This window comes from Epinephelus lanceolatus, chromosome 4 (assembly GCF_041903045.1).
Source record: "Epinephelus lanceolatus isolate andai-2023 chromosome 4, ASM4190304v1, whole genome shotgun sequence".
NCBI classification, from domain to species: domain Eukaryota; kingdom Metazoa; phylum Chordata; class Actinopteri; order Perciformes; family Serranidae; genus Epinephelus; species Epinephelus lanceolatus.
The window spans coordinates 5,923,801-5,940,762 of record NC_135737.1 but is presented as its reverse complement, the minus strand read 5'-3'; the positions used below and the strand labels follow the sequence as shown (position 1 = coordinate 5,940,762).

Here is a 16,962-nt window from a genome sequence, read left to right as displayed (position 1 = left end):
GTGGGAGGACCGATGGAAGGTGACTGAGTGACTCTCTCTTCTCTGTAATTCATTCATTCATCTTCTAACCGCTTCATCCTCTTGAGGGTCGCAGGGGGGCTGGAGCCTATCCCAGCTGGCATATAATAACAATTATTAAAAAGAAAATTCTGGTACTCTTGTTTGATCGACGCAGCTTTCATACAGCTGTGCACACACATTATTCTTACATGGATTACTCACGAATGCAGGGTCGCACAGAAATGCCACACATATCATATGAAAGCGCAGGAGCAGAGCTTTCCAGTGATACCACACACATCATTGTGCTGTCATCCCATCATGCTATAAATACAGATCAATTGTCTACAAAATAAAAACCTGACGAATTTCTTTACAACCCATTATACAGATCTTGTTATCAATTCAATTCAATTCAATTTTATTTATAAAGCCCAATATCACAAATCACAATTTGCCTCACAGGGCTTTACAGCATACGACATCCCTCTGTCCTTAAGACCCTCACAGCGGATAAGGAAAAACTCCCCAAAAAAACCCCTTTAACGGGGAAAAAAAACGGTAGAAACCTCAGGAAGAGCAACTGAGGAGGGATCCCTCTTCCAGGACGGACAGACGTGCAATAGATGTCGTACAGAACAGATCAGCATAATAAATTAACAGTAATCCATATGACACAATGAGACAGAGAGAGAGAGAGAGAGAGAGAGAGAGAGAGAGAGAGAGAGATGCAGGTAATGACAGTAGCTTACAACAACATTAATGAAAGTAATAACATTATAGTTATAGTTCTGGCTACTGTGGTACAATATGTTGAAAGTATGTATTAATATCTGACAGTATACTTGTGTGACAATAGTCATATGTGTATAATAACAGTAGAAGTATGACTAATGACTAATGATGGCAGCAGCAGCAGGAGGCATCTGGCAGGACCACGGCAGCAGCACAACCACACACGTCACAGTGTCCAGGCACCGCTGCGGTATGAGTTAATCTGAGAGACAGTGGAGCACAAAGGCTCCAGAGAAGAAGCCGAGTTAGTGACATCCAGAATGGCCGAGTTAGCAAGATGCAGTAATAGGATGAGAGTGAGAGAGAGAGAGAGAGAGAGAGAGAGAGAGAGAGAGAGAGAGAGAGAGGGAGCCCGGTGTATTATAGGGGGTCCTCCGGCAGACTAGGCCTAAGTCAGCCTAACTAGGGGCTGGTACAGGGCAAGCCTGAGCCAGCCCTAACTATAAGCTTTATCAAAGAGGAAAGTCTTAAGTCTAGTCTTAAATGTGGAGACGGTGTCTGCCTCCCGGACCGTAACAGGAAGATGATTCCACAGGAGAGGAGCCTGATAGCTGAAGGCTCTGGCTCCTGATCTACTTTTGGAGACTTTAGGGACCACGAGTAACCCTGCGTTCTCAGAGCGCAGTGTTCTGGTGGGATAATATGGCACTATGAGCTCTCTAAGATATGACGGAGCTTGACCATTTAGAGCTTTATAAGTTAACAGTAGGATTTTAAATTCAATTCTGGATTTTACAGGGAGCCAGTGCAGAGAAGCTAAAACAGGAGAAATATGATCTCGTTTCTTAGTTCCTGTTAGTACACGAGCTGCTGCATTCTGAATTAGCTGGAGAGTTTTTAAGGACAGTCACTTCATATAGTGAGGAATATCGTATCTTACCACGTCTTAGGCTTGCATGTGTTTCTCCCTGTCTATCCACATTTGTAGTCCGGCTTTCAAGATGCAAATATCTCCATATTGTCCAGTTGACACTCCATCAAACTTCGTATGACAAGACCAGCGCACTTCACCTTTGCGCACCCAGACAACTGTAGCCTAATTATGCATGCGTGACAGGGCCGTAGTCACCATATACATTGAGGAGGACACCCCCCCCCCCCCCCCCCCAATGCCCACAATGTCCCCCCAATATATAACTGAATCTGAAAAACAACAACAAAAAACGTTCAGGTTAGGCCAAAGAGCAGCACAGAGCACAGAGAAGTAAGTCAAGATCATGTCAACAAGAAACTGCAAAGTGGCAAATATTATCTTGGAGGACATCATTGCACTTGATTGACTATTTTTCTATGATCTTAGATGTAAATATTGCATGTTTATTTCAAATGAAACACATTTTTGACTTGTGAATGAGTCAATGGAATTTCTTGCAATAATGAAAAAAATACTGGCAATCATGTCCGCCTGGCACAAACCACATGTTTTGGACAGCGAAGTGACAGAATGTCCCAGCATCATGGTTCTTATATTGCCAGATTCCAGAGAGTCTCCCCTCTTCATATATGGCAGAATATGTCAACTTCCAACTTGCTATGGTGAGATACATGTAAAAATGTAAGAATTTAGTAACACAGATTTGTTTTTTTCATTGATATAAAAATTAATATAACTGACAGATGAAGAGAAGTACTTCCTGCTAGAGAATAAGTGGTTCAAACATAATTATAACTACCCACAAACAAAGTTTGGTGAAAGGCAATTACGCTATAGTATGAAGTGGGAAGAGAAACATGATAAGATGGGATTAATCTAATATGATGTGTTTAGTTCTTTATAGATGTAGCCTCTTAATTTGGCTGTCAAAGTACACCAGATTGAAGGCTTTTTGATATATAATTGACAAAAATGAAGTGCACCACGACTAAATGACCTCGGTAATTCAAAAATCCTGCGTACGGCCCTGATGTCTGGTGGCGTTTAGAAGATTTCATTGGTGATATTCACAGTAAAAAATGATGCTATTCTCTGGTAGAGTCATTCCCCAGCTGCAATGATGGTGCTTTCCACAGCAACGAGTAACACAGTCTCGAGGGCTGTCTATCAGCTGCTTACAGTCTCTGCCCTCCCAGACTTTACGTGATGACGGTAAATACATCACACAAAGTACAACTGAAGTCCACGAGGGCTCAGTCCTCAAGTCCAAAGGGTGGACATTTGGAGTCAGCCATGGAAGACCCAGAAACACTGACCAATCAAAGCAAATTGTGCGATTTTGGAATGGGGGCTTAAAAAGACAGGTGTTAAATGGAGCCGTTCCAGACAGAGAGTGAATACAGGTACTCTAGCAAAGGCAGTATGAGGAAAATACAGTGTTCTTGACCTTTAAGGCATGTAAACATGTTCTGGTAGAAACCTTAAACACAAGTATGAACAACAACACAAATGAACATAGTAGGGCCTCTTTAAACACAGATTCGATCACCAGAAGCCTTGTCCAGTGCAACATCTGTACTGACATGAGACTTGTTTCATGTTTTATCTGTCATTCAGGTGTTTTCAGCGGATGAAACTTACCTAGTTCATTGACTGAATTATATATTGCAGAGTATTTGACCATTAGTGACACACATCCAAGAGAAAGCTATGAAAATATGTGGTGCTGGCTTTTACTTTTGCTGGCAATACCGTTTTCAAACAGTAATAGAAAATTCCTACATAGTATACCTTTAATATGGATAATGGAGCGGCTTCTTTTCATTGATGATTAATTTGTTTGTTCCCCCATCAAATGTTCTCTCAGGCATGGAATGGCTGATCAAAGTATGACAAACTTGGAAATAAAGTTGTCCCACAGATGAGTGTTTCATTTTCAAGTTTTATGCAAAGAGACTGTTGTCAGTGGGAGATGACATGTTTGGTGTTACCAGTTTCCCTGGAAGACTAGATATGGCGTGTCTCTCTGAGGAGCACTGACGTGCTCAGTAATTTGTCTGGCAATCTGGCTGTCGGATTTTGACATTTCTTATATACAAGTGGGGAGTATAGTGGGATGTGGTACTGGACAGTCCCTCCAGAAAAACGCGATTATGCGATCGCATAATTCAACGCATAATCAGCCAAAGTCTGATTTTATGCAGGGGCCGCATTTTTTCAAAGACACCGCACTTTCGCCGCATAAATCGCTGATTTCCGCGCAAAATGCGTGAAATATGCGGGGCTTGCATGATTTCATAATCCCCGCATTTTTGTTGCAAAAAGTCACATATATCTTAGCAGAAAGTTGAAATATTAATTGGAGGGGTTTTCCTTGTGAATGCTGTCTGTAATGTACAAACAGCTGTTGTGTCTGTCTGAGGCTTGCTGTGCGCGTCACGTAATGAGACAGAGTACACACTAGGCAGAGTCAGTGTGATGTTTCTTCTCTCTCACTCCTGTGGGGAGGAGGGAAGAAACCTTCCAGTGAAATAACTCTCGATCTAAAAGAGCTGCTTATGATTTTAGGCATGAATGTGGGATTCGGCCTCAGAGTAGCTGCGCTCCCGTCATCTCTGATAACGAGACAAGATGGGGAGACTGAAAGCCACATAAATCACTCACTCTCTAGCCGAAGTCAGGGCTAAGAGAAGTGCTGTCTTTAATGACAGTATTTTGAGAGAGATTTGTGACAGAGGATCGAAGGGAGGTTCTCCCAGAGCGCATAACACCAGGGGTAAATCCCACTGCGGGGCCAAAGAGCACGTGACAGGTCTCTGTCGTCTGACTCCTTTCAAAAAGCTCTTAACCAGTGGGTGCGCAAAAACGGATCTCTCTCCATAGCCTTCATGACATAATATATATTTTATTTATTCATTTTTACAGAAGTTGTAGCATATTCTTTTTGTAGCCTAAAGCTACAGAACTTGTTTGACTCAGCAGTGTTTTGTAAGTTTGAGCCCTGTGTTTATTAAGGTCTGAAATAAAACAAGATAAGAACTTAAATATTCCCTGCACTTTCTGTGATATAGTATGCTTGCTTATCGTAGGAAGTAATTAGAAATGACTCTTTACATTAAGGTAGTAGCCCAGTGAGAACAGGGTGTTGGGGGAATCGCTTTTTTTTCTCTTTTTCATCAAACTGCAGTTTTTGCAAGTTCATCGCATTGCAATTTCATCACATAAAATTGCATAAATAATCCGCATATTCCATCGCATTTTTTAAGAAAACGTGCCGCATAATCAAGGATTTTTGCCCGCAACAATCACAAAAAAACTCCGCATTTTTCTGGAAGGACTGACCAGAGAAAAGCAGTGGTCAGCAGTGGTGGTAAAGATATTGTGCTCTCAACTAGGCTTAGGTTTAATTAATTTGCTATAATGTTATAATTTAATGATGCCTCTCAGATGCCAAATTTGTTGTCTTCCATTCCGACACACATACACGGAAGAAAACTGTCATCACACCAGCACCCAACATCATGTCGTCTAAACCGGGCATTGGACAGTACAAACCCGCATTACAGAATAACATAACAGAATAGTTTCATGTAAAAACAATTCACAGATGCAGTGCAATCTATAGTCCAGTGTGCAATCTTGAAACAAACGTATGGAGCTGAGGTCAGTTATTTGGTGGAGTGTGGAAGATACGGTGGAGTTGAGAACAAAAGCTGCTCTGTAGTCTGGTGAGACAACAGAGCACAAACTGATGGACACACTAACAAAATGCTACATCCCTAGACCCCAAAACTAGTGGACCCAAAAATAAAACTGGTCCTGTAGTTTTGACTCAGCTGAGCCATGTCATTTGTCACCAGTGGCACACACTGGGCATGACGAAGAGAACAAAGCTAGTCAGGTTACAGAAGCTGGGATCTGGAAAGCACATGTGATAAAAATGCTACTTTTATGAGGTATTAATGTGTGATAATGCTGGGACAGTATTGGATTCTGACATGTCAACATGCATCTAGCAGCGATGACAGTCGTGTGCTTATCTGCACTGAAAAAAGATAAAAAGAATGGGTGCATGTGTTCTGACACACTTCACAAGCTGCCTCTGTGTGCTGTCCTTAAAGATGCAATGTTTCTATTTGGTACTGTGTGTGCACATGTTTAGCAGTTGGAGTCTAACAATTTTTTCTGTCTTCCATCAGGTAGAAGATGCCATGCTAATGTTTGACAAAACAACCAACCGACATAGAGGTAGGTTCGCATTCCACTGTGATTGTATATCCATTTGTGTGTTTTATATGTGTGTGTTTGTCCATGCTTCCAGTTCTGATGGCCACATGCCATTTAGGAAATTATTGTTATGTGAATCTTGATTATTTGGAATGACAGTCAGAATATATGGAATAACCTTGAATGTAATGAAAGTCAGAATTAACAGAATAAAAGTTTGAATATATGGAATGAACTTTAATATTTTGAAGGAAAGTTGAAATATATCGCAAAAAGTTTGAGAACATTGAATGAATGTTGAATATGTGGAATGAAAGTCAGCATATATAGAATGAGAGTTCGTATGAATAGATTGAACCTTGAATATATGAAGAAAACTTACAGAATAAAATCTGAATATGTGGAATGACAGACAGAATAACTTCCTAACCAGCATGACATAATATGTATATATATATATATATATATATATGTATATGTTTCTCCAGGTTTCTTCTATTCAGCACACACACACACACACACACACGGCAGAAACAGCAAATACACTAGTAAATGAATTTCCTCAAAGAGTCCTACTTCCCTCAAGGTCACATCCATTGTTGTTCATTACAGATAGCTTTCACTCTGCCCAGCAATCCATACTAAATCTGTTCCCTTATCATAGTGATTTTCCACACTGCTGACTGATACACGCATACACATAGACAAGTGCATACAACAACACATGGCAATTGAGCCTACCAGCTAAACACACATAGACCAACATTTATTTCCCCTATCAATTTAATTAGCTTCATTTCCCCATCGGCCATTTTGACCCTCTGATAAGTCGATATGGATCTACACTGGTATTTTGGTGATTTCATGATGGAAGAGAGAGACACTGGGTTGAGAAAGAAAGAGAGGGTCCAATAAAAGAGTGAAAGAAAAGGCAAAAGAGAAAGGGTGCCTCACAGTTGAACAGAAGGACAGAGATTGAAGAAGGGAGGCCTGTGTGGTCCGATAAGGGTGCAGATAGCTGATGCCGCAGAGTGACGGTAGCAGCAGGATGGTTATCTCCACCTCCTCCTTATCTGAAGGCCTTATCTGTGGCTTCAGCAGTGCAGCCCTCTGCCCCAAACAGAGGACTTTACAAAGACACAGCAGCAGAGAGGAGGAGACAGACAGACAGACAGATACAGGAACAGGTGAGCCACTCCACACCAACACAGTGCTGAGGAGAGGACAGTGGTTTTGAAAAGGAAATATAGTACAATATGAAATGAAAACAAATAGATAGCGTCTTTACACAAAAGCAATCATTGCAAGAAGCACAGTCAGTGCATGGAAGTTTCTCCCATTATACATCTTGGTTACTGCAACTGTGGTCTTGATTTCATCATTTTGGCCAATTTTCTTTTTGATAGTAATGAGACAGTGACATTGACTTGGTGACAAAACAAGAAAGACGAACAGTCAAATGATGAGACGTTTGGAAAAAAAAAACATTTAACCATAAATGGTCAGTGCAAAGAACCTCATGAACGCTGATTCATAGAACTGAGCCTGCTGTTTTGAAACCTGAAGCAACATCACTTTTCTTGTGCTTTTTCAGATGCCTTTTGAACGTATTCATACCTTTAAACCCTGAGCAAATTGGTGCAATTTCTTTCAAATGGGGGAAAAAGCAAAAAAGCAAAAAAGAAATTATAGATATGGAAAATGTTTTTTTTTTTAAAAAAGGCTTGTTTACTTTTTCTTAATTTTTCATTTTCTTGTGTTTGTTTTTAAATGTCTTTTTTTTCCCTTTTCTTTCTTTTTTAACTAATTTTCATGTTTAATGTTGTCTTTTTATTTATTTCTTGCTAATTTTTTGGAACATTTCTTCTTTCATTGCTCATTGCTCAAAGGGTTATTGGACTTTACAGGGGAATCACAGCAACAGCTGAAGGTCACTGCAGTATTTATGTTTGCAGCAATCAGACTGATTGATTCACACCTCTCCAAAATGATCACGATAATCAGTGGCATCTCCCACCCTCATCATTTGAAGATAGAAATTAGATAGGTGAACACAGTTTATTTCTTTATGTTATGTTATGGTGAGCTTGGCCTGCATTATGATCAGGCATCATCATGAGAATATGGAGTTCAATAAATATGTGAGAGCTGTTGCTGGCTTTATTCACAGACTTTGATAAACTACACAGAACATATGTACAGGTGGTGAAGAGGAACGTAAGGTGACTGGAGAGTTGTGTTAGTAGCCATGGCGGCGTCTCCAGTGTGCTTTGTGTGCGCACACTTGTGTTCACTGCAGAGATTTTACACACAAAAACACACAAAACTTAAATTGTGATATATCTCTAATCTCTGTTTTGCAATTATTTAATGCTATTTGATGTGCGCTCCATAGTGAACCATGACTGTCAGGAGCATACAGTCCGCCCCTCTGCTCTGCGCTCTTGGGGAGAATTGTGATGGTGAGACAGCGCCAGTGAAATATTGAGAGGAATTCAATGTGAGATTTGAGTTGGCTTATAATTTTTACAGCCGAAAGGTGCTAATGGAGAAGTTATGCCTCACTTGCACCAATAAAATGGCTGAATTAAATGTTTATGATAAATTGGATCCATAAGTAACGTGATATGAGGCGAAATTTTATGTGTGAGAGACATCATTATATGTATAATGATTCCTCTCACATTTAATTTCTACAGTCTGGCTTGAAGTCACCACCTCACCGTCTGCATCTCAAATTTCCCCATGTCCAAAATGTTCGTACGCATGGGTCAGAGTATTACTACAGGTTAGTGCTGCACGATTTGATAAAAATGTGCGATTGCGATTTGAGTGGACAATATCGCGATTTGCGATTACAATATAATAAAAAAAAATTAGTCTTCTTGCTGCTTGAACCTGCTTGATTCAGTGTTCCCCCTACATTTTATTAGGGGGGCACTGACCTGACATAGTTATTGTAATGGGCAGTGTGTAAATGACCATCAACAGACTGAGCACATTCAAACACGCTGCTCACACAGCAGCGCAGCACGGCACTGTACACACAGCAGAGCGAGCCTGTGTTGCGTTCAGGCGTTGTCACATAAATTACAACTTCCAGCACGCCATAGCACAACACAGCAGCATGTCAAGTGGGCCGAAACCCGTGCAAAATTGCTCAGTTTGTCATTTGTTATTATATAGTTTGTTATGGAGTCCATGATTTCCCCGTGACACTTACAAATGTTTGCGTAACTGTGCTTGGATGTTGTTTTATGAGGCTCTGGCGGCTTTCAGTTGTCTCTTTGTCTTTAACGTCACTTGGCTTGACTTTCTCTCGCATACATTCCTCCTACTTTTCTCTGTGCTGTGCAAGTGTCAATGAAGCCGCTCTAATACACTGTTTTATAATGTGTCCTAAGATTCAGAAGTACTGGTGCAACATTTTCCATACAATGTCAGACATTCTTGATTCAAGAACTGAGCCTGAGCCTCAAACTATTATTTTTAATGTTTGAGAGACATTCAACAACCAATTTATCAACAATTTTCTAATGTCAGTTAAGAAATGCTTGCTGATGTTGTGGAGGGGTAAAAATATCCCTGATGTGAATATGTGGCTTGATGATGTTGTCAGTACTCTTGAGTTTGAGAGGATCAGATACATGAGAAATGAGCAGGTGAACTTGTTCAACTCCATCTGGCAACCTTTTATTCAATATCTGGAGGTTACAGTGTAATGCCATTTGCAGATTCTTGTTACCAGTTTAATGCAGGATCCTTCGATTTTGTTTTGGGTGTCCAGGTTGGGTGGGTTGGGTGCTTTATCTTTTCTTTTTTCTCTCTCTCTCTTTTTTTTTCTATTTTTTTTTCTTATTTTTACATATTCTAAAAGAAAACAGTGTCTCTATCAGTTCTGTAAATGCACTATTTATCTTTATATTGCATATGTATATTTACCAATGATTTCTTTGTTTGTATATACAACACTCTCAATAAAATGCTTTAACCAAAACCATTCCTCTGTGTCCTTTGTATGTCCCATCCAGGCCCTCTACACATACCACACATTATACCTGCTACTGTAGTCTGTGATCTTGATTGTTATACTTTAGCCACACTGACCTCTCCTCTTTAACCATGGCTCCAAACTCACTCACACTCATAAAATCAGCCATGAAATAATGATTGAAAATATATACATTTTTGCTAGTTTTTGAACCAACTTTGTTTTGTTCCAATCCAGAGGTGTATTCATTTTCATTCAGTTATTCCATTTCAATTGTGGTGTCGATTAACTTTTTTGAAGTTCCTGCACATTCTATCATACAACTTTTTATGCCTCCAGGCCAGCGATATCGGCGGCAAGAGGCATTATGTTTTCCGGTTGTCCGTAGTGGTCAAGGGCCAATGGTCAAGGTAGCTGTGACCTTGCATCTGTCTCATTCTCGTGAACACAATATCTCAAGAACAGCCTGAGGGAATTTCTTCAAATTTGGTACAAGTGTCTACTTGGACTCAACGATGAGCTAACCAGTTTTTGGTGCTCATAGGTCAAAGGTCAAGGTCACTGTGACCTTGTATGTCTCATTCTCATGAACATGATATCTCAAGAACACCGTGAGGGAATTTCTTCAAATTTGGCTCAAATGTTTACTTAGACTCAGCAATTATCTGACTGGATTTCGGTGGTCACAAGTTGAGATCAGTGTGACCTTGCATCTGTCTCACAACCACTTGGATTAAATAATAAACTGATGTTTTTGACTATTTTTGGCCCTAACTCAAGAAAAGGTCACCTTCACTGTGACATCATAATGTTCTGTATAAAACACTCTTCTGGCCATTATTCAGTGTCATATCCCAGGAGCATAAAGGGAAATATTTGGTTGGATACTTTGGTGACACTCATCTTGGGTGTCCACCTCGACACTGTGTTGATGGTATTGATGATCTGTGCTGTTGTGGGGACAATGGGTGTGAAGCATCCATGTTTTTATAGACAGAGAAACTTGATTGGTGTGCAGAGGCATACAACTGTGGGACAGTAATTCTAGTTATTTCTATATTTTAACTCATTACTTTCTCATCTTAATACTGTGTGTTTATCTGTTTAGTAATTTTGTCTGCAGAATTTCATTGGCTGGTTTGACCCAATATTCTCTGTGCAGATGATAAATAAAGCCTTTAATTTGAATTTAATATAATTTTCTGTACAGTCTCACATAAGCTAAGCTGATCACTTTAACCTCCCTGTCCTCACAGCCAAAGCAGCACACATTTTGATAAATATATAGTGCAGTAATTAGCATTAGATGAGCTACTCAGCTAAGAGCCTGGAGTTTTCACATACAAGTGTTTGTGTTTGCCTTGGAAGATGATTACTGAATCGCAGATGATTTGGGAAAAACTGCAGTCTCATTGGCAGATGAGCAGAGGATTCTGTCAAATTGAGTTTGTCCTGTTGTTTGGCTGTAAGCGCTCAATCTGCTGAAATTGTGGGAAAAATGCTGACAAATGCAGCCTACGTGAGTCATAGTTTGTAGAAAAAAACACATTTATGCTCTAATATGAGCAGCAGGACTTTCTTCCATTTTCACTATCAGTTTTTTCACACATCTTGACTTTCTAAAACCTGCGTGATTGGCATATCCCCACCATTTCCACAGAGGTTATCCGAGGAGTGGATGGCATTCTCTCCAGGCCTGCTCTCTTGTTGGTTCCCAGCGTGACAGGCAGGCTCCCTGCATGACTGTGCTGATTGGCCCATTACCTCCCCTCCGGCTGTGTGGGAGGTCTGGGGGAGCAGCTGCAGCTCAGAGAGGGCCACTTGATGTGAAAATCACTCTTATAAATAATATAGCTGTGGTAATAACCAGCTGCTTTTGACCTTGCCCACTACCATGTCTGTGGCCAGTAATGATTTCACCACTGCCTGTGATTGGAGCATGCATTATTAAGCCACTTCCTTCTTCAGAGCTTAGCCCAGTCAGGTGCCAATTTCAAGTCAAATAGCAAATTCTCTTTCATTTGCATTTAATGCTACCACCGTTCCATTTATCTTGCTTTACATCAAACAAGATCACAAGAATTCCTGCACCTCAAGGCTGACTGGGGGGTGTGATGGCCCTTTCACTGTGAGGCCAATCTGTCTGTTTTCCAATTAGGCAGGGCTGACCCACTCTGTCCCTGCTCTTTACTGTGTACAGCGGAGTCCTGTAGTGCACATTAGAAACATTACATTAGAAAGTGAAGCACAATTAATAGAGATCAGAAACAAATGCAGTACTGAACTGCGCAAAGCCAAGGCTGCGTACTTCAAAAAACAAATCCAAACCGCTTCGAAACCCAAAACACTATGACAGACCCTCAAAGTTATCACTGGTGAATATGAAAGGAATAAAAACCACAACTTCCAACTTATTGTACAAGGCACCATTATTACAGAAAATGAGAAGGGCGGGGGGGGGGGGGGGGTAGGAGGTTGGCGTCAGCGGACCTGAGAGTGCGGGAGGGAGTGTGCCAGTGGAGGAGCTCAGACAGGTAGGGGGGAGCCAGGTTGTGGAGAGCATTAAATGTCTAACATTTTGAACTCCTTGAAAACCTCTTGTGCTTGTGATATTTATTGTTTAAAGAGGCAACAGATAGCATCTTTTCCTAAATATATCATTATGAAAATAATGTGGGTTGCACAGGGTAGTGGCCACAGTAAAATCAGACTATCAGCATTTACATAAGTTGCTTAGTGGCTTTGCAATAAGCTTCTGCCACCGGTGCCGAAATTTCACGGAAAAAATCTACTTTACGGCAGGAAACGCGTCATGTATTGTGAAACTGGTCGGTCAGCCAATCAGGGACTGGAGCTGGTCCTTATGAGGAGTTGGGCATGAGATAGTTGAGTCAGGAGCACAATGGCAGACAGACAAAGTTAGGAAACAAGTGAAAAACGCCTAGAAAAAGAAAACGAGCTCCTCTGTCTGAGGAGGCAAAGAAGAGCAAAAAGGAGAGTGATAAAAGAAAAGGAAAAACAAGAGTAAACCTCAGTCAGGCGTTCTATGGCAAGCCGTTTTATTTAATCGCTAGACTGGATATTCATTACTGATATCTGCAACATAATTTTGCCTAGTCAAAACTCTTATTCAAGATATCTGTAATTAGATTTTGACTAGTCAAAACTCTAATTACAGATAGACTAGAGACTAGTAAGATTCAAACTACTTTTGCCATTCATGTGTATGGGGTTTGTCATTATAGATATCTCCAATTTAGTTGCGGATATCTGCAATTCTTATTGCGGATATCTGTAACTGAATTGTGGATATCTGTAATTCCAGTTTGAGATATCTACAATTTAATTTTGACTAGTCATAATTCAAGTTCAAGATATCTTTAATTATCATCAATTGAAGATATCTACATGGTCCTTTCTAGATATCTTGAATTGAGTTTCAGATAGTCAAAATGACGTTGTAGATATCTGCAACTGAATTATGACTAGTCAAAATGACGTTGTAGATATCTGCATCTGATTGAACCCAGTCAAGGGCAGGAGCGCTCTTACAATGCACGCACCCGCTCTGTGGTGGAGCATACAATTGGAGTGCTGAAGTCCAGGTGGATGTGCCTGGATTCGGCAGGTGGAAAGCTTCTCTACACTCCAGAGAAAACATGTTAGATGACTATGGCCGGCTGTGTTCTGCATAATGTGGTGATGAGACATGGCATACCACTGCCAGAGCAGAAACCCCATGTGGAGAAAATCCCGGAGGACCCTGTTGACACACCTGATGGAGGTGGCATCATCGTTCAGCAGCAATTAATTGTCCACTAATGAGGTGAGTTATCATTTTGTTTTCGATACCTGTGGGCATGTTAAGCCCTTTGAGACTGTGAATAGTAATATGGACTTTGAATAAACTTCAACTTTAGATGGTAGTGAACAACAAATAGAGGAATTTCACACAAGCCAGTCACAGTGTCTTATTGTTTTATTTAGAATTTCTTTGAGTATTTCATTCATCCTTTCAAGGTTTTCATTTATATTTTCTTGCACCGAGGTCAATCTGATCAAAGTTGTAGATATAACTTGCAGTGCTGAAAGTATCTGATTTTGGTTTTGCAGCATCTGACAGCATCAGACACAACTTGTGTCTGGGAGAAACTGCGGTGAGGGCGCTCAGGCTCCAATACACTAGTGTGGTGTGGTTTCCTGGCTAGTGGGGGCTTGAGTCCCAGACGTACCCAGCTTCTATCATATAAATATAAATGTCCCTTTGGATGAAAGTGTCTACTAAATGAAATTGAAGAATTGTAAAGTAAAGTCACTTAACTGTCAGTGCCACCTCTCCAACTATTTCCTGAATTCTTTGGTCTGTTGCTGAGATCTTCACCTCTTCTTGTCCTCCCCCAGTAGTCATCATGCTGCGCTTGGCTTGAGCAATTTTTTTTTTGAGCATTTTCATATCAAACCATTTTCTTTTAATTTCTGCAACTGTGTGTCTCTCTGCTGACACGTCATTCACAGCATCACATATATTTTGCCACTGCTGTGTTTTTGATGTGCCTGTAACACCAGTACTGGCGCTCTAGAAAATGATATGTTTCCTGTCTTTAATGTCATTTAATAGTACCTCAATTTCATTGTCGCTTAAGTTATTCTTCTTTCTACTTCCCTTTTTCGGGTGCATTTCTCCAATTGTCGTGCCAGAGTTAGGTCTTTGAGCGCGGCACATCACCTGCCCTTATATGGTGTTTAGTGGGTGTCACATATGCTAACTGCAAACAATCGGCCAAGCGCCTCCAATTTACAGTCTAGTGGGATTCATCAGTCAGCACACCTGGGTAAGAGCAGATTTGGAGGGTAATAGCGTTTGGTGCATCCAGAGTTGACTTCTCTTATTTTTTCTCTTAACCCAAAAAATAAGAGAAAATATAAGAGAAATTTAAGAGAATGTTGCTGCATGAGGCCCATTGTTACTTTTAATTATTTTCCTGTATAAATGAATAAATTAAATGAACCAACCTCTGGACACAATATTAATCTATTAACTAAGGAGACTACCCTGGTGAGTTTCCATATTCTGGGTCAGTTGGGTAATAGCAGGGATGTTCCCTGAGACAATGGGCATCATGCTGCAACATTCTCTTAAATTTTCTCTTAATTTTCTGTTAAGAGAAAAAATAAAAGAAGTCAACTCTAGATGCATCAAACATTCTTAACCATCAAAATCAGGTCTTACCAAGATGTGCTGAATGATGAATTCCACTTGATCATAAGTAACCTATTAGCATAGGTAACGCCCCCTTAAAGTTCAGGTTTTTGGACATGAAGTTGTGTGAAATGCTGAGCGTCTGTAGCTCTGATGTGACGATGTCACTACTCTCAATGAGCCTCCTGCTCTGAGAAATCGCCCGTAGCTTACCGGAGAAAAAGTAGCTCTGAAGATGTACGGGGGACACGAACCAAAAGGTTTTAATTAGTTTTTATTATATTAGGCTAACTGCTAAATCCATGACATGAGTAATCAATCACATAGAAATGTGAATTCATATGTGATTACGACCAGTCTCTGCTTTATTCTGGTGGTGGGTTAGCCAAAGTTGTCTACGGGTTACATCTGTAACAGGAAACCGATGGAATTGGGAGCCGCACCATTTTGGTATTCCTCTGTTTACCTACAGCAGCTGACGAGGGTGTGTCGTGAGCCTGAGCCGGTGTTTGCGCTGTAGTAGTAGGTATAAGCTAGTACATCTTTTTCCTCACTAATAATAGCCTACTGGTTCTCTGTTGGAAACAGCCAATGAAGTTTTCGTTAGCCGTTGCTATCCTGCGCACCTGCACGGCGTGGTGATGAACTGTCTAATTGATTTCTGTTGCTGTGCTGTCTTGCGGGCCTGCACGATGGAGTGATACTGGCCAGAAAATAGTCCCAGTTGATAGCAAGGTCTGACGTAATGCGGGGATGTTTTAAAATTATTGAAATAGTCTAACAAAACACATGCATACTTTTTTGTAGCTTAAAACCTTTTGGTCCGTGTCCCCCGTACATCTTCAGAACTACTTTTTCTCCGGTAAGCTACGGGCGATTTCTCAGAGCAGGAGGCTCGTTGAGAGTAGTGACATCGTCACATCAGAGCTACAGATGGTCAGCGTTTCACACAACTTCATGTCCAAAAACCTGAACTATCACTTTAACACTATTTAAAGGTAGGTGTTGTGCCATGTGCCAAGAATTGGAGAGATGCCACCAAAAACAGGCTGTAAGAAGAACTTCAGCAGTGGTGAAATCGACATACTGTTAAATAAACTTAAAGTAAATATTATTTTCCAGAGTGTCAGTACAGGTGCAAAAACCCAGTTTGTCATTGATGGGTTTTTGTCATTGCTGTGTCAGCAGCAGTGGTGGAGGAAATATTCAGATCCATTCCTTAAGTAAAAGTACTAATACCACAGTGTAAAAATACTTTGTTCCGAGTAAAAGTTCTGCATTGAAAATGTTACTTCAGTAAAAGTACATAAGCACAATCAGGGAATCGTATTCATGTCTTAAAAGTAAAAATGCCCATGCAGTAAGTTTTATGAATGTAATAACTCAAAATAATTAAACTAATTTAAAAAAATCAATCAACTATAAATGTTTTAGCTGCACTTAAATATTTTCATATGGTTTGTGTGCGAAAATCTTCATTGGTTAAGTAACTATTAAGTTATCAAATAATTGTAGTGGAGTAAGAAGTACAATATTTCCTTCTGAAGTGTAGTGGAACAGAAGCAGAAAGTGGCATGATATTAAATTACTCAAGTAAAGTAAACTTCCTCAAATTTGTAGTTAAGTACAGTACTTGAGTAATTGTACTCAGTGACATTCCACTGGTCAGCAGAGGGACACACAGTAACTAATATTGCAGTAGTCGGTATCAGTGGACCAACTGTAGTAGCATTTCTTTAGCTTGTCTTTAATAATCCAATCATTATAATTGCTGTAAAACATAATCTAAATGCAATTATGTGAAATTTGTGCTTTTTTTATGTTCCTCAAATACAAAACGTATTTTCCTTGCATTGGACAAAGAATTTGTGGACC

General features: G+C 40.2%; 1 protein-coding gene across 4 annotated transcripts in view; it reads left to right on the top strand.

Annotated features, from left to right (window-relative positions):
- The window catches only part of LOC117259582 (RNA-binding protein Musashi homolog 2-like), a 506,563-nt gene that overhangs the window by 261,941 nt on the left and 227,660 nt on the right, over positions 1-16,962 (top strand). For all 4 annotated transcript variants that reach the window (XM_078166887.1, XM_033630996.2, XM_033630994.2 and 1 more), the window contains exon 7: positions 5,869-5,917. In XM_078166887.1, the coding sequence (XP_078023013.1) occupies positions 5,869-5,917 (49 nt within the window). The remainder of the gene's footprint in view (positions 1-5,868; positions 5,918-16,962) is intronic.